Below are 24,739 nucleotides of genomic sequence, written 5' to 3' on the forward strand. Positions count from 1 at the left end.
GAGACCTTGTAGCAGGGTCTGTTGCAATAAGATGAAGGGTTATGGCTTTAAACTAAAGAGAAGAGATTAAGGCTGGATGTGAGGAAGAAATGTTTTACAGTGAGGGTGGTAAAACACTGGCATAGGTTGCCAGAGAAGTGGTAGGTGTGCCAACCCTGGAGACATCCAAGGCCAGGCAGGATGTGGTTCTGGGCAAACTGATCTAGTTGATGTCCCTGCTCATTGCAGGGGATGGACTGGATGACCTTTAAAGGTCCCTTCCAACCCAACCTATTCTGCATTACCCTGTGTAGGTTCCAGCAAGATAAGGGTTAACTTTTGTTTGTCTTGACTCATTAAAAGTGTCAGGATTAAGCCCTGTGCTAGTTTGCAGCCCTGCACTATCACTTGCCACATTACCTGAGGTATTTAAGACCTGCTCAGCACCTGCCCGTCATTAAGAGAATCAGAGCTTCCAGAACAGCCAGAGCAGGAGGGTGTCTTGCTGGGTTTTACCTTGGATCTTACCTGGATTTCATCTTACTGAATGCGTGTACTTTTCCAAACTGGTCACTGGTGGCACAATCTCCTTCTGTTCCATAGAATCAGGTAGGATACTATAGCTTGAAGTCCTGCTGGATGGGGACTTAAAGTGTTGGACTGGTGGAATACTGTGTGACTGAACTGTGCTGTAATTGCTTAAAGCCATGTCAGCTGTAAGCCTCTTTAGTGTAGGTTGGTGTAATGTTCTAGTTGCTGGCATTTGAATTATTTAAGCAGTACAAAGTACAAACAGCTAACAAAGCACCTTAATAATAGATTGTAGGGCTAAGGATTATGACAACCCTGCATAGAGATGTGGAGGAGCTACAGTATGGAAGGAGGATTATTTAAAGGCAGGTTGTGTTTATGGTCTGTTGCATATTTCACAGTTTATTTTTAGTTCAAGTAGCCAGTACTCATGTTCATTCACATCTACCAAAAATCACTGCTTTGGTAAAAATAAGTTCTCTCCCATGTGGCTAAATTAATATTGTGCGGAGAGCAATTTGAGGATGTTCCAGAAGGGGTACTTTGTCCACTTCGGCTTGTTTAAGTAGAGGTTCGGGGAGATTCAGGAGGCCAGGCAGTATGACATAATAGTCTTTTGTTTTACCATCATAGGAGCAGAGTTTCACATGTTTGAGAAGGGAAAGAGTGGTGTCTGGGAAGCCAAATGTCCATTTAGAGTATGTGAGAGGGAAAGGGTTTCACATGAAGTGTTGGCAGTGACATTCATACCTACCTGGTGCCTGGGCAGCAGGGAATCTGCACTCTGCTGTGAGTATTTTAGACTCCTGTAAAGTCCGGGGCTACACTTGGTCCTGACCTCTTGCAAGGCCAAGTTGAACATGTTTGTCCTTGAAACGCCATCAGCACAGTGAAAGAAATGTGATTGTCCCTGAAGAAGTGATAGCTGAGCTAAACTGAAGAACACAGCTGTGATTTAACGTGAGTTTGTGGGCAGGCTGAGTTTAGTTCCAGCACTGGAGGCACAGCAGATACCTCAGTCTTTAAAATTCATCATGGGATGACTCCTTTGTTCAGCTCAAGCTGCTCATAGGCTAGAGATGGAAAGATCTATGGCAAGCAACAGTTAACATATTGATTATTGTCATGTGAAAAAAACACTGTTGTGAGAGTAAAATACAAGGCCAGGGGGAAGGTACGTGCTTGAGTTTGGCAAGAGCAATGCTAAAAAGTACAGAAAGCTGTTTAATAGGAAGTGATCAATTCTACTCCTGTCAAAGGCTATTAATCTTGCTGCTAGTTCAGAGCAGAATGAGCTATCAAGAAAGCCAAACCCAACCACAGAAAACCCTCCTCCATTGCACCTGGCAGAAATAGCTGCACAAAAGCGCTTCAGTGGAATCTGGCTTTCTGATTAATTAGACTGCAGTGTTAATTAGTGCCAGTAGTCCTGAGACTGATCTGGTAATTAGTGAGTTGCAGATCCAGTGGGGAGGCCCAGCAGAACAGTGTGGCTTTAGTGTGGCTCCTGGATCCAAGTGAAAGGTTTGCTGTGCTGCGGCAGCGCTGTTCATTTCCCTAGTCCTGTGCCTTGCTCTGCAGCCACTGGTGCGCAGGTTTGAGTTGTGAGCAGTTCATCTCCAATCATAAAAGGTGCAGTCTTCTGTTAGTGCCAGGTCAGGGATCACCTGGCACGTGTGAAGGGGGTGACTAGGGATCTGGAGCATCTGTTTCCAATTGTTTGGACTGGAGTGATTAAGGGTTGATCAGGCTTGTGTAAGTACTTGACTCTTAGGACCTCCTTGTGGGGTTTTACCTGTTCCTAGCGATGATACTGATAAATGAAGACTTGTTCCTTAATTACATCCCTTTGTGTTTTGATCACTTTGTTTCCCTTGTGAGAAGGGATTTAGCTTTTGCTCTGTTAAGTTGTAGAGACAGACATTACAGATTTTAGGTTTATGGAAAGTTCAGTGTGAAGCAGTAGCTGAGATATCTGGCATTGGGGAAAGATGTTTGAACACAGCTCTGAGCACTGATTAGTTGCCCTAGGAGCACAGAAATACTGTCTCCGTTCCTACCAAAGGCTTTGTGTTAAGCACAGAAACTTTTGTATCCTGACCAGGTACACTGTCTGCTTGGGGATAATTGTCTTCTTTTTTGGAAACCAGGCACGTTCAGGATTAAGCTTTCACTTGGCCTTAGTTAGGGATGTCATTGGTTGGGTAACACGTAAGGTACTGTAAAAGTCCAGGTGCCCTCTGGGGCAAGGCTCATCTGCATTAAATGCTGCAGGTCCCTCTGGCTAGTGATTTGTCCTGGAATATGAAACAATGGCAGCTTAAGGGCAGGTTATAAGGAAGTGAGGTTCAGAGCAATTTACCCCATCTGAATTTGATGCTTGGTGTTGACACAGCTCTGATCTGCTTTAGGTCAAGAGGCAGAATGTTTGTGTCAGCATGGACTGGTACTGAAAACCAGGGTTTTAAAAGTGCTGGAGAAAGAGAGACTGTTGCTGAGGAAGTGGGCTTATTTAATAGTCTGTTTCTCTACCATCCTGTTCCCCATCAACTCGAATATGGCCATTCTTAACTTATACAAATAGAGAGGCAAAATGCATCCCTTGGCCATGAGCCAAGCAGACTCAGCAGAATCTTGAAAGAAAAATAAAGCACCAACCAAGCAAATAAAAGTGGAGAATTGTGTCTTTCCTGTGAGCACAGTTGAGGGGTTTTAAGAAGTCTTGTGATCAGAAACCTTAACATCTTCCAGTGCAGGTTGATCACCACAGGGAAAATGTTCCACAGCAATCCTTCAGGGGGTGTGTGTGTTTTTGTCTTTTCAGGAAAATCCAATCTAGTTTATAGTATTTTTGTCCAAGCGAATAAAAATACCATGTAAGACACAAGGTAAAATACAGTGAGAGGCAATCATGGTATAGGCTAGTATTTCATCCTGTTAGTGTCGTAGCTGTTTGGGGATGGAGATTTATCTATCTAAGTAACTATGTGAGAAAATCTCAGCAGTGTGTTAGGTGGGGCTGATATCTCTTGCTAGACGCATGGATATCACGATAAGAGAAAGAAAAATATGCTATGTGGCATTCAAGCCTACCCTGTGTGCTGAATTATAAGCCAGTTCTGTAATCATGTGGAGAGGGAAGTTGACACTCTATGCCCAGCATGGCCCAACAGAGGTAAGAATGTTAAAGATCATCAGTCCTGGTCACCAACCTGGCTACAATCTCTTATCAAAGTAGTATTGTGTCAGGTTTTTTTTTCTTTGTTAACTTGAACTGTTGTAGTATTGATAGATATCCTTGTTGGAAGGAAGACAACTGTGGGTGTGACACATGAAGGGATTAATCTTAATTTTCCTTGCTGCAACTTCATCTGAATTAAATTGTTTCTGTACTTCAAAACTGCACTGATGAAAATGGCTTGAGCACCATTAAGCATCAAAGATGTTCAGGCAGAATCCAATGTCTGGGTTGTTCTGCCCATGTGGCATTGAGGGGCTCATCTTAAGCAAGGTAAAGGAGGAGTATCACAAGGAAGGACAGCTTGTCCAGAAGTCAGGCCTGGGAAGTACTGTATTGGGCTTGGGGTTTGAATGCCAAGCATCCCTTGTTGCTCTGTCACCAAAGCTTAATGTGTGTACACTGCTTGTAGTGCAGTTCTATGAACTGTTGCTATACCTGAGCTTTTTTACTTGGCCTTCTCAATGGGAAATGTTAAGAAGACTGCTTCTTCGTTGCTTTGGTGGGTAGAAATGATGAATATCAGCAGGGCTGGGCTTTCCTGAGGTAACAGCAGCAATGCCATGAGCATAGCCCAAGCTCATTTTGCAGCAGGCTGCCAGTCTGATCTAGATCAAAGGAGGAACGGTAGCATCAGTGAGGTCCTCTGGGGATCCTGTCAGTGCTCTGGTGAGATGCAGATACTTCATGGACGATACTTGATTGTTGAATGCTTGGGCTGCATCTATATTGAACAATCCAGATACCAGCACTGGTGTAGTGTAGCTGAATCTATAGCTCTTCAACATGAAGTTGCCTCATCTCTGTTTGCATAATTAAATACCTGTATTTCTACAAAGGCAAAACGCTAAGCAATGCTCAGAGGAGACAGCACTCTAATAAGAGTTCTCACTGGGGCTCTGCTTTTAGCTGGGCTGAATTGGGTAGCTCATTGCAACTATTAGCTCAATGCACCTATACAGGGCAGCAGTAATCAAAATCTATAGCTTTATGAAAATCAGAGCTGGAGTGCAAGACACTTTGTGAACTTGCAGTCTATCATAATAACCTCTTCAGATCGATAAATGCTGTGAACAGTCAGCTAAATCTGGCCTTTCTAACCTGTATCAGTTGTGAGAAAGGGGAAATGCGAAGGTTAAGTGGAAACAATACCCTGATGATGGACGTGATAGAACTGCCCACACACAGGGGCTTGTGGTTAAAATGAGCCAGTTAGCCTTGTTCACAGTGTGGCCCTGGAGCTGCCCGGGTAGGTGAGAAAGCTGAGGGTTTCCTGAAGGTTTCTGGATTTGCGGGAGGTCTTCAGCCTTTTGGGTGTTATCTGAGCTCTGAAGGAAGATCGGGCAAACCCTTAACTGTGAAACCAGCGCCAAGGTTTTGGTTGGTGCTCCCTGCTCAGAATCAAGGTGTTAAAATTGTGTTTCTTTGTTTCTGTGCGTATCATGGTAGGGGACTACAGAACAGCGTTGCCAATACTTGCAATCATCTTGTGCCGCAAGGCAACTTGTAACAGATTCTTTCACAGAGGCACAGAAAGGGGCATTCTCCTTCACGCTATTTCCAAGCAGGGTTTCTACAGGAATGAAATATGATGGAGTCAGTGATAGCTCAGCTGAAAAAAATTAGCCAGTTAAGGAGAGGCTCAGCATACGTGCCCCTGTGGTGCACCGTCTTAAATCACTCTTGCAGTCTGAAGTGTCTGTTCCTGATAAGTCTGTTCAACACTGCTGGATTTGGAGTATGCGGAATTAATGCATCCTTGTGGGATACATTCCAGCTTCATTCAGACTTGTGTAATTCACTGCATTAGAAGTGGCCCAAAGTGATACTTCTTGCTTTGTTAGTTTTGCTAATTTTTTTTCTTAAACAAAAGGGCAATTGCCATGCAGAGTACCTTTGAGAGCCATCAACATTCGAAATATGTCACTGCATAAATTTGGAGTGCTCATTCCCTATCTGGAATTGTACTGTAAAGAGATCAGAGCAGAGACTTTAGCTTGGTTTTGTTTTTACAGAGCGTCAGCTGCTGATGTGTGACTAGTTCCAAGAAAATAACTAATGGAAAGACACCATTACTTGGTGTTAAAATGAATTCCCCAAGTCCTGTTGTCCTTGGTGCCTCTTCCCAGAAGCGTGCGTGGCTTCCTGAGCAAATTCTGGTGGTATCTGAGTGAAAGGAGAGCAAGACAAACCGGAGGAACTGAAGCTTTCCCAGGCAGTTTCTGAGTTCAGAACTGCCTCCATAGGAAAACAGTCAGTGGATGTGCTCAGGAACGTGGCTGATGTGTCATCCACTCTTAGGGGAGAGAGCATGTTGCAAACATGTCACTTAACGCAGTTTCTAATTAGGTATGTGCTCTACATGATCTAACGTATGTCAGATAGTGTCATATTTGTATATTACCTTCCTGGTTTTCAGCAGAAGTGAGGGCTGGTCCTGACAGTATCAAGAACATGGGCACAATACAGGAGATGATGGAGACCTTGAGGTATGTGATAGTGAGGTTCTGTCACTCCTAACCTGACTTCTGGTAAGATACTTGAACAGAGCAGCTATGGAGCTGCGTACTTAACGTGAGTATGAAGGGCAGCACTTACCCTAGCAGTGGATTATTCCCTGGTTTCCGAGGATGAAGGAAGGATTTAATCTTACAAGTGTTACGAAAATGTCAGCATCTTATGTCCGAGTAAGAATACCAAAACTTAAATTTGCATGGGTGTGAGGCTTATCTGTGCTTATGACTGATTGCTTAGGAAGATCAAGGGCATCACTAAATCCTTTGCTGTTTGAGTCACAAATGGTTTCTTAAGGGCTAATAGTATTTCATCAATATCAAAAGAAAGGAAGAGTATAAATAAACCTGCCTCATAGCTACAAATACAGTGTTATTTGAGAAGGGTGAATTTTCCAAGTAGAGTTCTTCAGATGACAAGGAGACAGTTGTTTATGATATTGTCATTGTCAAATGCAAGAGCCAAGTGAATAGAAAGAGGAAAACAAGGAATCATCGTTATTTAACACTGTTTAACTTCGGAAAAGTTTATCTGGAATTGCATCAGTGACATATGGCTGAGGATGGTTATTGATGGCGGAATGTGCCTAAACAACATCTCAACCCTCTGTGTTAGACAAGAAACAAACAGAAAACCAGTGTGTGATCTGAGACATCCAAACCAGGAGGAAGCTGCAAATACTTCAGAAGTTTTCTTTTTCTTTCTAAATAGAGTTGTCTCATTAATTTGGTTCTGGAGGCTTTTGTAAAACCCAGGATGTGCTTTATATTTCATTATGTGGTGAAATTGGTTTTGGTTTTGGGACTTTCTTTTTTGTTAAATACTTATGCAGAAAGGGACAATTCCTCACATCAGTGCTGTCTTTTGATTTTCCTCCCAATACAACTTTCCTCCCAATCCAACAGTAAGGATGCAAGAGAAATTGAAAGTATTGCCAATTGACAGTGTTACTGAACAGGGAGTAGCCTTTTACCAGTGCATAGTTTATTCTGATAAATAAACTATCCATTCCCTTTATCTATGAAATGAATGAACACCCATCAGAGCCTTGTCTTTTGGCACCTGCCCTTGAAATTCCAGAAATGAAAAAGAGTGTAGCAGGGCATCTGGAAAACTTATCTTCCACAACTCTGTATCACTGCTGGAGTGCAATTTTCTGCCTCTGTTCTCTAGCTGACCTATACCTATAATAGAGAACTTTCTCCTGTATTTCTCATAGTCAAAACTTGCCTTATCTTCCAGGAACAAGAAAATAGGTTCATTACTCAAAGAAAGACAAGGAGATGTCATCCCTTGCTAGGATTTTTGGAGTGTTTTGTTTGTAAGTGGCCACTTCCTGAACTGAAACTTGCAGGGGTGGGGGGGAAAGCACCACAGCTTTCCCCATTACGATTTTGTTTCCTAATGAATCCTGCCCATTCAGGCTTCATCTGTTTTGCTCATGCAGCGTTTGCTTTTATAGCTTAAACCAGGGTTGAGGGGAGGTGTGAATACCCTTCTCTGCTAATGCGTTTTGATTGCTTTTCCCCCACTGTTTGGAATGCTTTTAGAAACACCAAGGCTCTTAATTTTTCATGTGACACTGGTTTTCCACTGCTCTGGGTTATTCGCCTTGGTAAACATTTTGCTTGGAGGATTGCACTTTGATGCACCGGGTGGCTGAGCTGCACGTTTAAGCCAGCGTGATTGCGTTTGATGGAGACATAATTAAGGCAGGCTAATTTGTGTGTGTGTGTTATTAATAACTTTTGAATAGGCATCCGAGAAGTGAACAGCCCCTGCTACTAATCACTGCAAAGCAATCAGGTGTTAGGCAAGTGCTTGGAGGAAAGGAATTCCCCGTGGTAGGGGTTACATGGAAGTGCCCTTTAGCTTAGCAGGATGGCCGAAATTAAACTTCCTCCTGGGGCAGCTCTCTGTTGAAAATGAGCATGTCACCCTGCTGCCTGTGTCCCTCTGTGGCTCAGGCTATTTTCATGCTTGCTAATTCCTCAGGTCTGTCTGAATCTTCCATTTTTGGTAGTAATGCAGCTGAATAATACCTGGATGTATTTGATTCGGAAAATGAGGCGCTAAATGAATCCATGATCCCCATCCTTCCTGCTGCAGCTGCAACGGTTTCTTTGGGACCAGCACATTTTTCTTCTATAAAAACCAGCTTTATCAGAACTGAACTTTGCAGCATGTGTCAGTTAGATGAAGCTAGAGTTTGAAAGAAAAATGGAGTTGAAGTACTTGAAAAAGATCAGCTTACAGGGCTGCAAACTTGTGGAACAGACCTGATATTGATTGACATCGATTATTTTCATGATTTGTCAATTAAAATGAAGCAGAATGTGTTTAAAAATGCCTGCAAAATGAAGTTTTCTACAGAATTATTGCAGTTTGGACCAGAAGCTACACTCAGTGAGCATTTCTCCTGGAATAGAAATTCCACTTTTAGCCAATATCAGTGATACTGAAGAGTAGGACCTGTCTCACTGGTCTGCTATGCACTTATAAATGAGTGCCTGTAACATCTCGGAGTTGAATAGGTCATGTAAGTGCTATTATTGTTTATTGCTAATTAGCATTAGTGGATTTAGGTCTCTCAGGAACCCGATTAAAGCAGAAATAGTAATATTCAGGCCTTCATGTTCCTATTTGTCTTTCAAGGGGTTTTATTTCATTACCTTTGAGACTATTTAAGAAATGATTTCTAGCCTTTCCTTGGTAATTTTTTAATCCATTATTGCTGAAATATCTTGGGGAGTCCAGGTCTTAGTCCATTTTTCACCCTATAAATGTTTCTCGGAGCCATTTAAAAAGCCCTTGGAAAGTATAACAACAAAAGCCAGACACTGTAAGTGTGCATGACTTTAAATTATATAGACCCTAAATCTATGACAGACAAATCCCACTTTGTATGCAGCATCATTCCCCCATCTGCAGCCTTCCCTGGCTAAAACTGTCAGGGCAAAGTGCGTTGCAATGCTGAAATGTCTCGGTGTCTGCTCAGTGCTAGACTGTCATTACTCCTCAGTGTTTAATGTGGTATTTAGAGGTGAGATTGAAGATGTGCAGCGTGCCTGCAGCCGGCTCTGTTCTAAACAGTTTAGGTCTTGAGGGCAGTTATGTGGTCCAGTCTCCAGGGTGCTGCATGAGTATCTGTGCCTGCAGGTGGGCTCCAGTGGTCTGTTATAAAATGTGCCCTGTTGAAGTTTCACAGCTCCCAACCTGTGCTAGCCAGATTAAAGCCATGACACGTGTCTGCATCCTATAGCTGCATTTTCCAGCATCACTGCAGTCTTTCCCTTAAGAGTTGTGAAGTTTCATCAGTGAGCTGCTGGGGGAAAGCTAGGCTGAGGAAATTACTTTTGCACTTGAATCTAAAAGCAGTGCTCTGTGTGATCTGATGGGGGAAAATTCGTACAGTTCGTTGCCCAATTTTGGAGTAATTACATTTTCAGAGTGTTCAGACCTCCCTTCAGGTGCCGATTGTGTCATTGCACCATTTCATCTAAATGGCGTAGCGGTAGAGAGAAGTCTTTGGTTGATTTGAAAAGGACACACACAAAGCTGGAGTTTGGGAGTGAGAGTTGTTAAATAATGCCATACCCTAGTTGTGTCTTTCTCAAGATGACTAGAGCTGGCAGATATGTCTCTGATGGTAAGACCTCTGCTGAAAGGCTTATATCTGTCAGACCAGCGACAGCATCCTGCCAAACAGATGCAGATCCCTTTGCTCTGCATATAGTTATTGAAGCAGAGAGCAGAGCAGCGTGGAGGTGAGAGCATGTGGGGAGACCAGTGTTGCTCAGCAGGGACCCTAGCTTGAATGGCTTTCAGCAGAAACGTGCCTGTGTGTGAGTTAAAGGGACTTGACTCATCATCGCTCCTCACAAAATAGGTTTGGTCGTATATTTTGTAGCCATTTCAGTTTAGTGGAATAACTTTTCTAATCTCTGTTATGGCTGCCTGGAGCTCCTGAGCTGGGTGACTCTTGCAAATGCCTTTGTCCTCTTGGTTGTGCATAAGGAGAAATTGTGTGGTGTTGTCCAGCTGAGTTCTGGTCCATAGGAGGTCAAACCAGAGCAGCCATTTCCCTGGGCAAGGCACCTCCAAACCATAACATTTCTGCTTTCAGCAGCAATTCTTCAGCTTCCAAACTGGAATTGGAAGCAGAGATTTTCACTTGAAAATAGCAATGCATGTGGTTGTGCTTGTTTCTCTCCAAAGCCTTTCTTGTAACAGATCTACCATTTAACTTAAACTGTTTACTTTTCAGTTGAATAGCTCTGAAATTCTCTTGCTTCCTATTCAGGGCTTCTCTTGCCCATCTCCTTTTCTCTAAGTGTTCTAAGATGAACAAATTTGAGGTCTGCTTTAGTGGTGAAAAAGGAAATTGAAATAGTCTAAATGAGGATCCCCATCCCTTCCCCTTTCCATATAAAGCTGTCTTTCCTCCTACATTGATGGCCCATATGCTTCTGAAATTCACACAATGGGACAGCTTACCTCAGTATTTCTCTCACAGTTCTCAGACTGTCTCTTCAGGCACACAATGAATTTGGGGTATTTCCCTATTGAAGAGTTTACAGGCACAGTAGATTTGGGTAAGGGGAAGCCAATGAGTAGCAGGAAGGGGGAGGAAAATGCTTGGCTTATTCACATTGGTATCTTCCTCTATATCTTTTGTGGATTGCTATTTTAAGCCTCTCTCTCAGATGTGTCGTTGTGTTAAATAGCTTGATAAGTAGGACATTGAAAATCCACTGCTAAAACCCCTGGAGAGAGGTGTCCTCCTCCTGTGCAGAAAGACTGTGTAGTGCTGATGCTTTACACGGTTTGAACTTTTCTTACTGCAAGCTGCTGTCGCAGTGATAAATGATCCTGCAAAACTTGAACTTTTGGGTGAGCCTGTTATCTGCCACCGACTTCTGGGCTCAGAGCTTCACCGACTTCAGCTAAAGTTTTAGGTTTTGGAGCTACATGTTCTGTGGAACAGTGTCTTCTCATCTCCTTTCCCTCTGGCTGAAGCAGCCACGTGTCAAACACGGGACTTCCACCTTTACGTGGTGAAGAAAACAGCAATAGGTTCTGTTCAGAAGGGAATAGCATGTGTGTGACTGGCTTTGCACCATGTTCGTCACTCTTCTCCACTGTATGCTGTTGGGATGCTGGTGCAGCAGCCTTATAGGATGTTTGATTCCAAGAGGCTGAATGTTATAGAAATTAATCAAAAGCATTAGAGTAGTTGTATTTCCAAGCCACGCAACAGTTCAGACTGTAAAGTATTGGAGGGTGATTGTGATATGATGAACTGGTTTGGTGGTAAATAACAAGGCCTTGAAAAGGGCTGATTGTGAACAGAGGGCACTGCACTAATGTTAATCATTGGTAAGGATAACTCAGATTGCCTTTTAATAAATAATAAGCATATGTGTGATGTGAAACAATGTGTAAAGTGGCAGATAGCTTGGGTGCTGGAGTAGGTGTGACTGTTAGTTCTGTAACTGCAGCACCATAGAATGGATCTGGATTTGAGCAGGGCGGTCTGGTGACAGTGATGTATTAATCCCCTAACAGCTCATAGATGCATGAGGAGAGATCAGTATCTTAGCGTTACACCCTGAATAAACTTTACTGTAATGGGCTATCTTGCCAGATATCTGTGCCTTCCTCCTTCCCCCTGATCTGGTGATACAGTGCAAAGCCCAGACGCTGTCAGTGGGGATGATGAGCTATCTCTTCAGCTTGACCAGCCAGACACATGCTGAGTAAATCTTGCTGGTGTTAACAAGCCTTTTAGGGGTGTTAGGCCCAGCTAACTCTTACAATCTGTCATTGCACCTTTACATCTTCATCAGAACTAGAGCACCGAGTCTTCCCAGAACTGTGTTAATTGGATTTCACGTTCCTGGAAAGGTGTGCAGATTGTGTCTTGCATAGCAATTGCAGGCACAGCCGCTGAAGAGTTCAGTACTCCTTGTTTCCTTTCTCCAGCACTGCCATTCCTCTTGAAACTGTTAATACCCCCCCGCACCATGCCTTTGCGAGGCAGTGATTTGAAGCAGTAAACAACTGGACTAGCTTTTCAGCTGATGCAAATCACCCAAGTTTTTAGCTGACTCTGTCAAAGCGTGTTTCTTTTTTTCACCTTTGGATGGTTTTCTTTCACGATGGAATGCCTGACACCGTGGTGGCCTTAGGTCCGTAAACCAAAGTAAGCATAACTTATGCATCTGAAAACTGTCATCTTTAATCTTGATTTCCAGAGTGCATTGCTGACCAAAAAGCAATTTTAAAAGCTTTATTCTCCCTTTTTCTGTCGAAGAGGTCTGGCCAGAAAATAGTGGAGAACAAAACCATTTTTCAGCCCAGATGAAGTGCATAAAAATTATAAATTGATTTTATAGTCCTTGTTGAACTTGCTTGTTCAATAATAAATTATTCCAGTTATAAAGTAACCAATGCATTCCTTGTAACTACCTACTCTCTGAACAGTGACAGCCTACGACTTGTATTAATATAAGCCGTATTGAGCAACCAGTAGAGCATATGCAGTGTTCCAATGCAGCAGCAGCACTGAAATCATGATAAAATACTTCAGGGTGCCAAGCAAGTCTGTGGCAGGGAGCTGGTGATTTGGTCTGGTCTTCAGAAGTGTTCTTCAGGAGCTTCAGTGGAGTTAATAGGGGGAAAAAGGGTTGAGAGGCAGTTTATTTGTCTGTTCAAATCAAGTATCAGATGCCAATTAAAAGTGTCTCCTGCAGTCACTAATTAAGAAGCACTGAGGGATTGATTAGCCATTTACCAATGACTGTCAGTACAGATGCCTTTGTTCTGTTATCCCAGCAGGTACCGCAGGGAATTGACTGGTTTCTAGTAATGAATCGGAGCATGTTCACGTGATAAGCATGAGAGCCTGCCTTGTAATTTGCTTTCATATCTAAAGCTTTCGTTTCATTGGCTGGCCTGCGTTCTACGGTCATGGATGTGCTCTTCATTGCTTCAGAGGAGTTTGTCTCCTGAAATGATTCTCCATAAGGGCAATGGCCATCTCAGAGAATGGGCAAGGGCCACGTTACTTTACATCCCGCTGGTTTGCTACCAGCACTCTGGGCTTCCTGCTCCGTTCCTGGGCAATGCCCCAGAAAGGTGAAGATGTGAATGAGGAGACTGGTAACAAAAACGTTCTTCTGACAAGGCATGGTTTGAAGATCTGTGTTGTGGTTCCATGTCAGGGCTCTAGCCAAAATTTAGAAGGATTTTGGGCAGTTGGCCATGCCCTGGCCGTGGCAACACCTCCACTGTAAGGTGCTGGAAATCCCAAGTATGCCAAGGACTGGGTTGGGATTTTTCAGTGCTTCTGTTTCCTTCACAGTCTTCAGGAGATAACTGTGTTTGGGAGCAGAAACATACTTTTCCCACTGTTTATGGGGTCAGGAATTTTGACTCTAACCTTCAGTAATGTTTTTCCTCTAACTTCAGTGGAAGCCATTTGATGCAACTTGGAAAGGGTAGAAATGCCACAGAGGAGGAATATCTTGTCTTTATTTCAACATGCAGAGTCTGTTTGATGTAAAGCAAATAAACAAGAAAACAAAAATCTCCTTGCATGCCATGATGCCTTGTTCAGCACCATGTCACTTGCTGCCTACTCCAGACTTTATCCCAGTTTTAGTCCAATGCAAAAGCATCCCCTGGTTCTGATTTAATATTTGCAGAAATTACATTTGAAATGAGGTACAGTAGGAGGAAATACATCCTAAAAATTTGATGGTTGAAAGAAATATCTTTAATCTCTCCTGTTATTAGGACTAAAGGAGCTTTCAGAGAATAATGAAGCCATCACACTAAGCCTCTTATTCTCTTCCTTTTGGTCATTTCTTCTCCTGTTTTTAATTTGCCTTTTTTATTCTTCTGATATTAATTTTCTGGTTCTTTCCCCCCCTGCAGTTTTCACCTCTTTCCTCCAGTTCAACACTCCGCGTTTAGTGCTTTCCCCCCAGCTTCTCACTCTTTCTTTTTAAAGTCTTGTGATTTCCCCTCTCTCCCTCCTTCCCTTTTTAAGTCTTTATTCTTCTTCATATTCCCTGCTATAACTCGGTCTTCTGCTGTCACGTCTCTATCAGCGTAGTCATGGAGGATGATGCATGGTGGGGTGTAGAATGGCTGTGCCTGCTTTTCTGAGGGCTCCCTGCCTGAGTCTGCTGCTGTTGCATGACAACAGCAGCTTGCCTGATATTATCCAAGATGCTTTGCCTGCACACACCACTGTGGGATAGCTGTGTGGCAAGAAATGTACCAGTTACCAAGTAATTTGGGAGTGCGCAGGAATATACCTAGCTAGTATTTTTGCTCATTTAAGTAGTTTCACTGCTCTCCTTTCACCTTGGAAGTAGCTTATGTAGTTACAGTTTGTTACTGGCATTGCTTTGTATGTTAAGAAGCTGCCGTAAGGTCAGTTGTAGAAAAAGGGGTCATCCAGATGGCTCATTAGAATCAGGAATGTTGGAGGAGACGGTCAAAATGAGACTCACCTGATGCTATGATAATCCTGCTCTTGTGATTAAGATACAAGAAAATCAAGACTAGAGTAGTAATTCTTACGATATTTGCAGTGGAAGTGGTTACATGTGTAAATAAACCTTTCTAAACAAAGTTGTTGCTAATTGTCAGGTGGTTATTTTCATGGCACAGCTATGTCACCACTGTGTGCCTTGTGGCCCCTTGGGCTATCTGTAGTACATAAGTATGTACTTCTAGACACCCTTGCTGTAGAGCGTTTGTAGTTGAAGCAGATAAGAGGGATGGATAGTCTGATCTAACACCAGACATATCCAATGGAAATCTTTTAATGTACTTTGCGTGCTGAATGATAAATTGGACTGGGGAGGATTGAAAAGCTTTGCTCAAGATGATGCTTAGTAAGAAACCTGAACTGGTGATGTCTGGATATTGAGTCAACCAGAGAAAGAACTCACTTATCAGTCTCAGATATATTTGTTGGACATTATCAAGTGGAACTGATAAGCAAAAAAAGGAATTGAATATAGTATCTTACAAATAAGAGACTTGGATTAAATTTATGATGCAGTCCTCGTACTAGGATTTGGTGTCCTTAAATGCATACAGTTCCTGAAATGATTCTTATGATTGCAGTGCTTTTGTTCATGTTGTATAATAAAATGTTGTAACAAATGCTTTTTGATAGCTGTGATCCATTTTAGTCTATATAGAAACTTCCTGCAGTTGTAATAATATAAAAAATAGCAATAATTCACAAAATTGGGGAAGCTGTGATACTGCAGAGGTCAGGCAATAAAAAAAGAAAAGGCGGATGTTGTCTATATGCCTCCGATAGACAGAATCCGTTCTTGGGTACCATTTTACTTCTCTCTCATATAAAGACCAGGAACTGAGAAAATAGCAGGGTTTTTTTCTTTCCAGTAATACAACTGAAGAAAATCTATTTTCTTTCAGATGGGGAGAGAGAGGAAATTTTTATCTGTAGTAGAATGCAAGGGTCATGTCACCCGGCCCGTGTTATGTAGCAGATTACATTAATAGGCCTTTCTGTCCTGAAACTGGTTGAAGCTTTTTACCTGTTGCAATATCTCAGTGTGAATTTTGAGTATGAAGAGTATGATAGAGGCTGAAGGTAAGAAAAAGTAGAGAGACAATGGAGAACACTGTTGAGAGCCAGATTTCTGGGTTCTCGCAGAATGAGTCCTGGGTGGTCTTCTGGGTCTTCCAGTCCTGTCCTTCAGTGCCATATATAGCTGTGTCCCTCCAGGGACAGGAGGGATAATGCTCATCCTCACCCATGAGCACTTCTGGAATAACAGGTACTGACGGATAATCTATAGGTTGCCATTTAAATCAGGGTTGCTTCTGTCCAGAAAGCTGCTTTCACAAACCAATTAGTAATGAGTTCTGCATAAGGAATATTTACCAGCACAGCTATGGTGGGTATTGAAATGTTTTTAGATCTCTCTCCTGGGTCTAGGGTACATCTTGACTTGTAAATTTGTACTCACCTCTGCCTGAATTAGGCTTCTCTGAATCTCTTTGCTTGTCTCTGAAATGGTTAAAATCATAGTCCATTGCCTCACTTTAAAGTTTTGTTTAGAGGATTCAGGATTCTGATGAATCAACCTAATTGTTTATAAGGATGCAAACTGTTTATGCAGATAAAATAGTAGGCTTTTGGCAGTGCTTCGTTCTTTAAAGCAGAAAAAGGAACCAGAGCAAAAGCCCAGTTATTACTGAGGATGAAATGCAAGTAATTGTATGCTGGGATAAGCTGCTCATTCACTTGAATTGTGAGACAGATGAGTTTTCCTGGTGAAGAATCTCACCTAATTTTCATATTGGTGGTTTTTTTCATGGTAGTAAATTTGGAAATGGGGGCAGCACAGATCTGTTCTTGGCAGCAGATGTACCTGAGCAATCTTTGCTAGGTGCGGTGTACATAGGGAATTATGTCTGAGCATGAAGATACAAGCAGCCTTAGTAATGGACATCAGGTAAAAAGGTGCACGTCAGATAGCTCAAATGTTTAAGCACCTCATGAGGTGGACTGCCTTCTCTGGGCTAGCATCCCTTGCCCAAGGAGGGTTATGCTCTTGCCATTCTGCTTCCAAAAACTAAGATCTCATTAGAAATTCAGCTGCACATTGGAGCAGAGGGAAAGACAGAGCAAAAGGGGGGTGGGGGGTGGAGAAAGATTAATTCTTTGAAATTGTAAAGATAAGAACATGCTTTAATGAACAATGAGAAGCATACTTCAGAAGGAAACCACAGCCCTGTAATTGGCATTGGGAAATACACTGTAATATCAGGTAGTGTTATCAAGCACAGTACATTAGAAAAGGATCCAAGGAAGAACAAAGATCATATATTTTATAAACAGGTTTTTGCATCTAGAGGTAGTGCAATCTGCCTCATGTTCCAAATACAGATAATGGTGTTATAATCTATACTTGTGGATGCTTTGGTGCTGATCTCTAGCTGAAGAAGGATCTGAATGGGATAAGTGACTCTGAAATGTAGAACAAGTGGGCAGTGGACTGTTTGTGTAATCTGGAATGACAAATCTTTATGAGACTGGATTTTGTTTTAAACCCCTGTAGGCTTTCTTCCCACCACCACCACCTCCCCCAGATTTAGTTTCAAAGATATCTTTGTCTTAGGCAAAGATATTTGCTGATCAGTCCTTTAAAATCTATTTAGGCTATCCTTAGGTAGCAAACCGAATAGAGAAAATTCTTTACACAGTGAGTCCATAATAAAGCAAGTCTGATTAAGCAAACTCCATGTAACTTGCCTTTAATATTAATGTACTAATTTTCATTAAATGCAAGATAAGCGTTGTTCAGTCTTGTCTGTTCCATCTCCACCATTAAAATAAAGTTTTCATGAAGCAAAAGCTAAAATACCAGATATGAAAGCAGATTTTGTAAACCTTTAGGCCCAAGGATGCTCAGACCTCAGGTGGTTTCACAGAAATAGGATCTAGAAGTAGGAAGAGCAAAGGCTGTATCGCTTGTCACTCACCTTGCCTCGCCTCGCTGCCTGCCTGTCAAAGCGATGGGCTTAGATCTCTCCTGCCAGTATTTCCTTCACCAGAGGGCAGCTGTAACAGAAGACAGCCCAGGCCAGAAACATGCATCTCACTGTGCCCTTGTGTACAAACTCACCTTACATGTGGCTCCAGCTGCTGCCGAGTGCTGCTGGGTTGGTCAGGTAGGCAGAGGGAAGCAGGTAGTCTTAGTGTCCATGTGATGCTGAAATCCAGACTGATAACTTGGTACCATCTTCATCCAATGTCCATACCTCTGCGTTTGGGTGGTCACCGTCGTGACAGGACTGTCCTGAGGGAAATAGGATATTGTTGAAATCTGAAGTGGCAACTGCTGCTCATGCAGAAGCCAAACTCACCTGAGCTGCAGCCACCGTTAGAAATGAGATTTGAAATAGCTGCGTATTCTGTACTGTCCACCTGCTTTAGAGTAGGTGTTCGGTGACTCACCAAACCTAATCACACCCCTGATCGCTGGTAAAGAGGGTGGGCTGTTTCTCTTTGTACACTGACTGGTGGTGGTTTTCCAAATACAGGTATCAGTCCCCCTTCAAATATCCACTGGCTCCCATGTATCAAAGTGACAGCCAGCCAGCAAGCAGACCTCTCAAAACTCATGATAAAATTAGCGGCAGTCGATGCTCCATTCAAAGTAATGTGATTAAGCCTACAAGTTTAGGTTTCGTTTCATCTTGCAGGCTGCAGATGACACTGTTTCAGAAGGACCTGATTGTTGCAGTAGCCAGAAGAAGATAAGCACAGATCAATTTACAGATATTGTTGGCCAACTACACTTACTAGGAGAAGAAATGTTAGTGAAAATGTTGCTGAGGTGTACTGCAGGGAGACGCTTCTAAGCTATCACAGACTTCACAGGATAAAATAGCAGTAGTTCTATTACGCAGTTTCTTTTCTGAGGACTCCAAATCATGATGACCTGAGCCAAACTGCTTTCAGATTCATATTCTTGCTGGTGCACATTGAATTCAGTTGAGGCAGGATGCAGTTTGGTATTTGTAACTGGAATTATCACTTATAGGTGAATATAGTGTAGCGAATAATCTTGCTGCTACCAGTTTTGTGAAGAACTTGGGCAAGGATCTGAATGTGGAGTATCTGAGGTAGTATAAGGATGTTAGTGGGACTAATTGATTTGGATTACACTGGCTGTAAGTAAAATAATTTTCCAGAGTCTGAGTGTACCTCCATATATCTGATAGCTGTGCAGTTTAATCTGCTGTTACGTTGTTTTTCCCTCACAGCTGCCCTTGGGTCTCTGAGATGTGACCATAGTGTCACTGCTTTGCTGCCAAAAAATACTGTTAAATCTCAGAAATTTAGTACAGGGCATTACACCATCGACATTAGGTTTTGCATCAGTAAGATGCATTTGAACATGCTCTTGAATAAGAGAACAGGATGCCACTAGCAGTGTTGGTTCTTATTTTCAGCGTGCAAAGTCCCATCCTGCTTCTTGGGTGCTCTCTCACCATCATGCACATGGGCCATCCCTTCCTTAGCACTCACTCATGTGTGTAATTCACCCTGCCTAGAGCGATGGAGCTCTGATGCTGCCTTGTCATTGTCACCCACTGTTGTAATGCTGTAATGCAGTGTCAGTGAAGCCATAAATCAAGTCTGCTCTGAAACAGGTACTTTTAGAAAGCTAAGCATCCTAAAAGTTCCACACAGTGCACAATCCAGACATCAGGTCGGTTGTCTCTTTCCAAGCTGATACAAGCAAGATGTTTCCTGTTTTAAGTAAGGGGTGGCTGCTGGCACAGAATTCTCTATCAGGATACATTCTTTGTTGAACTTATTCTGTTTCTCTATTTGATCTGCCACCCTGCCTGGAAGACCCTTTTTTTTTTTAGGCTGATTGAGGTCTGGCTGTGGGTGTAGGGTGAGGTGTTTGTGTCTTGTGCGGAAGAGGGATTGGCAGCAACTGCAAAAGGGAATAATGCAGAGAGTTGGAGAATAAGGGTTTTGGCAGCTTCTGCTAGCAGCAAATCCTGAGCATGTGATAACACTTACAAAGGAAACGTCAGGAGTCAGTGCCATATTAAAGAAAGCCTGAACTAATCTTTCCATTTGGGCTGTGAGAGAGACTGCTCTACAGTGGTGTGTGCGCATGTCCACACGCACAAAGTGTGCTTTTGTGTATGTGTGTGTGTGTGTAAATAAAACCTTGCTCTGGTTCTTGTAATCCCTTCCTACTGGAAAATATTTCATGGTATTATATGGATTTTTGGTCAATGCAGAAGAGTTGTGTCTTAGCACATTTCCAGCCAATTGGTGCCAGAAATGTTCATCTGACCGTGCTTGTATACAGCCCCTAGGCAGTATGTATAAAGGCAGCAACCCCAGGAGCTCTAGCCCTACCTAGCAGGAGAGCAGCATCTGTGGCATGAGCTATCTTGCATGCTCTGACCATGCGTTTGCCGGAGAAGCGATCATGTTTTCATTATAGGTCACTTGGAAGTGTTTTGTTCTGAACAGGTTTCTCCTGTTCAAACTATCACCTAAACCAGAGCCCAGCGAGCAGCTGCCTCGTGGGTAAATCCCCTGAAGGCACGGTTCTTGTCAGACTCTTTCCTTTCACGTGTCCATCTGGGTTAAAATAATCCGATGCACTGATGTGTGCTGCCATCAGGAGGTGTATTGGCTTGGGCATAGAGAGGCTAATTAAAACCAGGAAAGCTGGTCTCTCTTCGCCCTGAGCCACGTTAAATTGTAAGTAATCTCACAAACAATGTCCTCTTGCTGGACTCCTTCTGACACTCAAGAAGCAGATGCTGGTGGTGACCGTCAGGTTTCTTACACAGTAGGAAATGCAGTCATCTGAGGATGACTGAGCTGGCAGAGCTGGAGTTGCAGCCCTGTTTCCATCAAGCCTTGTGGAGATGTGCTGTGGTTAAGGCTGCCAGTAGCCTTGAAACTCTGTCTTGCTTAAGCTGATTCCTCAACACACTTACTTCTGTTGAAATGCACATCAGATTTGGGAGGTTTATGTCCCACACTTTAGAGTCAGTGCTTGGCAAGAGCTGTTGCTCTTAATTACGGCAGTGCTTGCTTCCTGGCCCCTTGCTGGTGTGAGTTTGCTGTGCAGAAAGACTTTAAGTGTGCTTAACTTCATGCTTTGCAGCTTGAGTTCAAAGGATCTGTCCATAGCTCAGAACTACAAACACCTTCATCTTCTGTATCAGGATGACCTGGTCTTTTACAAAGCAAAATGAATGGTGCTTACAGATTGCTCTGACAGCAGCCATCATCTGTGCTTCAAGCTGCCTCGCTTGTAAGACAATGGCGTGCATGCTCATCTTGTCCCTAAAATGTGTAAGCATCTGAAGGTTGATGTGTACATTGCTTTAAGTACCTCACAGATGGTAATGGCGAGAATCCATCTGACTGTACAGCTCAGTATGAAAAATGGTACAAAGATGGATTAATAGCTAAGTGTTCCTTAGCTGCAGCTCAACAGTGGTCAGAAAAATGGAAGGTGGCCCAGCATTCACACGTTCCCTGACAGCTTGTTTCTCCAGAACATGGCTTTCCAAACGCCACCAGGAAGCTGATGGTGAGTTCATCTAAAACATTGTAAATGGCAAATTATTCCACAAATGAACTAATCATCGTAAAAATCAATAGCATTTAAGATGCTGTTCCAAACAGTGGCAGCACTAATCTGAAAGCGTTCCCTGATTCAGCAGCTGAATGGAAATAACCATTAGAGAACAGGATGCTTCCTACTGTTCCACCCACGCCTTTCTCTCCTTTGGAAGTAACTCATGTTCCTTCACAGCTGGGAATGGCAATGAAGTCCTCTGTGTCTATGAATTCCTGAGGCATGAAGAGAAATACTGAGATAAGGAATCAACAACAGTGTGACTATGATAGAAAGACTATGGGCAGCCAGCTTAGGTTTGGGGTTGGCTGGGTAGGATTTGGTTGTTCTTGGGGAGAATATGGTTAAATGTGGGGTTCGGGGCTTATAGGCATTGATTTGAGCTAGATCTTGTTTCTGGAGTTAACCAGTGGTTGGGTGTAGGATTGGGAAGAGTTATTGGATAGGAGCTGTAATTGGGGTAAAGTACAGAAGGTTCCAGAAAACCCCAAGCACTCTTACTGGTGAAGGATGTAGTGCCTGGTACTGTCTGATGGCAGGGCTGACCCACCTGTCTGGGCAGATTTTGTTCTGGGGCTACAAGCTGTTTCTGACATCGGCCTGGACAATGGGGACTGAATGGTTAGGGGAAAGCAATGATAACATGATTTAGAGCTAGGTTTTGACAGGGATTTCAGGATACCATAATAGAAGCTCAGTGTATAAACATATATATACATACATATATATAGGGTAGGGGCATCTGTTTTTCTTGTTGAGTTTTGAAGGAGCATTTAAGCTACGCCAGGCTAGTTGATGGCTTCTAGTGTTTTCTGCTATGTTAAATATAGGACTTAATATGTCCTGCTCTTCATTAAAACTAATCACTCATGTAGAAATCAGTGAAATATGTTTTCCCAAGGGCTACAGTAACTCAGCTCTCCAGAGCAAAACGAGTGGTCAGTCACAAAAGAGTATCTCTGTATCACAGTGAGCTTTATTGAGACTGTGCGTCTTGCTTTTCACTGTAAGCTGTGTTTGTGGGCATGGCTTCTATTTCTTCCCTTCCAGACTGATGGGCACGGCTCCTGGCCATAGGGTGCAGTTCTGCTCCACCACATCAAGCTTTATGGCCGACTCATAAAAGCAGATCTAACAGTAGCAGAGGCCTAAATGCTCCAACATTATTGCAAAGCAATCCAGGCTCCAGTCACTGCTTCAACAGCCTCATAAGAGGTTTGGCTAGACAGCAACCTGCAAGCCACCAGGGTAAATGTAGAGTGCCTCCACATCTGGCACTGTTTCAGTTGCTGTTTAACACTGATTTCAGCTGGGTGAAATTCTCTGCAGGGATCTGCAGCACACAGAACCTCAGTTCAGGCTTTCTTTTGCTGCATCACCTTGGTTTACCCCGGGGGAAGTCATGTGCATGGCTCTTTATGCAGCGTTGATTCTTCGCTGACCTCGATGCTCCCCCGTTACTCCCAGCAGTCGGCTTCAAGAACAAAAGGAAGTTTCATTATTGCAGTTCAGCTGCATCCAGAGAGAAAGATGGGCTATGGATTTAGGGAAGAACAGATGGAGAAAGTGAGCGGGCATGTGTGTGCACATGTTAAATACTTAAAGCACAATAAAATAGAAAAGCTAAGGAGAAAACAACAAACTCCAAGCAGAAGGAAAATCTTTGACCAGTAGCAATCATTACTGTAGTCATCTCCATCATAACAAATCCATTTCTAAATTCCAATGCCCTCTTCCTTCTTCATTTTTTAAAGCAGTTTGTCCACACAAAATGATTCTATCTCTGCCTGTTCTTGGCATGCTCTGCCAAGAGGCTCCATGTGAAAAATGACCCAGGGACAAACACAACATTAGAATAAACTAACAAATTCTGTGGGGAGCAAAGACTTCTCTTTCCTCTTGTATATAGCCCTCTTTTGTGCTCTTGCTGCACAGCTCCACAGCTTTTTATCTCCTGGACCCTGTACTGGAGATATAATATTCTTTAATTTCCAGATGAAAAAACCCTTCACCCCAAAATGCTCATTATAGAATAGAAGTGTCTTCATCTCTGTTCTTTAAGAGAACCATTTAGAAAGTCACTTCTTTTAGTGCTGCTTGCAGCAGGACTCAAGTGCTGTCAAGGCTTTGATAAGCTGCGTTTACACAGTTTCGCTGCAGAGTTCTGTTGCTTTCCCTGTGCTGGTTTGCTGGATCCCAGTTGTGCTTAGAGGATCTGTTTCTCTTTGGCAAGGCTGCCCTGGGCGTTATTTCCCAACTGGTTTCAGCACAGCCTCTGAAAACGAGTTGGAGGAAGGGCCACAGATCCTGCCCTGGGGAGGGTCGGCAGTAAAGAGCTGATAGGCATCCAGTGACCGTTTCTCTGAAACGCTTCCTTTTTCACCTTCAGGGTCCACCTCAGGCTGACAGCAGCACGCTCCTGTAAAGCTGTCCCCAGGTTTGGAGCTGCTGCACTTAGAATGCAGGAATTGGGCAACTAGACCCAGAGAGGAGGGCCAGGCAGTGGGCAACTGAACTCCTTGCCAGCTCAACAGTGCAGTCCCTTGAATTGTTTCTGGGTACAGAGAGGCATTAAACAAGCTTTATGGCCTGTTGTTTTTCCCCTGTATAGGCTGTAAGTGCCATAAGAGACTGTTAATTTGCCTGTATAGCACGAAGCCCCATCTTCCTTGACCTTAGCAGAGCTGCGAGCCCTTGCAGCAGCAACCTCCAGGCTGTGTGCTGGAATTGAGCTCCGAGAACCTATAGGACATTTTGGGACTTTGCTTTTCTACCCATAGGCAGTTCTTCCTCATAATGTGTAGGGGGCATCTCTTTGACACATAGAATTTATTCACACAGTTTGATATTATTCGGAAGCATTGTGTGCATGTGAATAAATTTTGCTTTTGATGCTGCTTTAACTGAATCTGCTCTAGCCCAGATGAGGTATTAGAGATGGGGTTTTGTAAGAGAAAACCAGTGTCTTTAATGTAGTGATGGATTTTCCTAATACACCAGTATTTTCCTTGCTTATTAGGCTGATCCTGAATGCTAGTTGAGCAATCCTGAACAGTTGGTAACTTACTTTGTAGTACCCTAGTATTAAAAATGCACCAAGTAGTTTGCCGTTTCCATGAGCCAATTGTATTTAGGTGCCTTTTGAACCAAGTGCATTATTCAGTCAGCAAACAGCATGGCAGGCTGTAAAAACAAACCCATTCTGAGTTCAAAGCAAAATACCTACGTTTTACCCAAGGCGTGAGTCAGCACGAAACCCAGCTGAGGTTTCTTTCTGTTCATC

The 24,739-nt window shown here is 43.0% G+C and overlaps 1 protein-coding gene across 3 annotated transcripts in view; it reads left to right on the forward strand.

Annotated features, from left to right (window-relative positions):
• Positions 1-438: 438 nt before the first annotated feature.
• GALNT9 (polypeptide N-acetylgalactosaminyltransferase 9) overlaps positions 439-24,739 on the forward strand; it is a 232,729-nt gene continuing 208,428 nt past the window's right edge. The window contains exons 1-2 of one of the 3 annotated variants that reach the window (XM_062631560.1): positions 459-588; positions 16,643-16,776. In XM_062631560.1, coding sequence (XP_062487544.1) covers positions 16,742-16,776 — 35 coding nt within the window. In that variant the 5' untranslated portion in view covers positions 459-588; positions 16,643-16,741. Of the gene's footprint in view, positions 589-16,642; positions 16,777-24,739 lie in introns of all 3 variants that reach the window. The other 2 variants (XM_062631559.1, XM_062631561.1) reach the window with 2 other exon arrangements.

The sequence above is a fragment of the Pezoporus occidentalis genome, unplaced genomic scaffold, assembly GCF_034315485.1.
Source record: "Pezoporus occidentalis ecotype Australia unplaced genomic scaffold, CSIRO_AGI_Poc_V1 ctg37, whole genome shotgun sequence".
In the NCBI taxonomy this organism is placed as follows: Eukaryota; Metazoa; Chordata; class Aves; order Psittaciformes; family Psittacidae; genus Pezoporus; species Pezoporus occidentalis.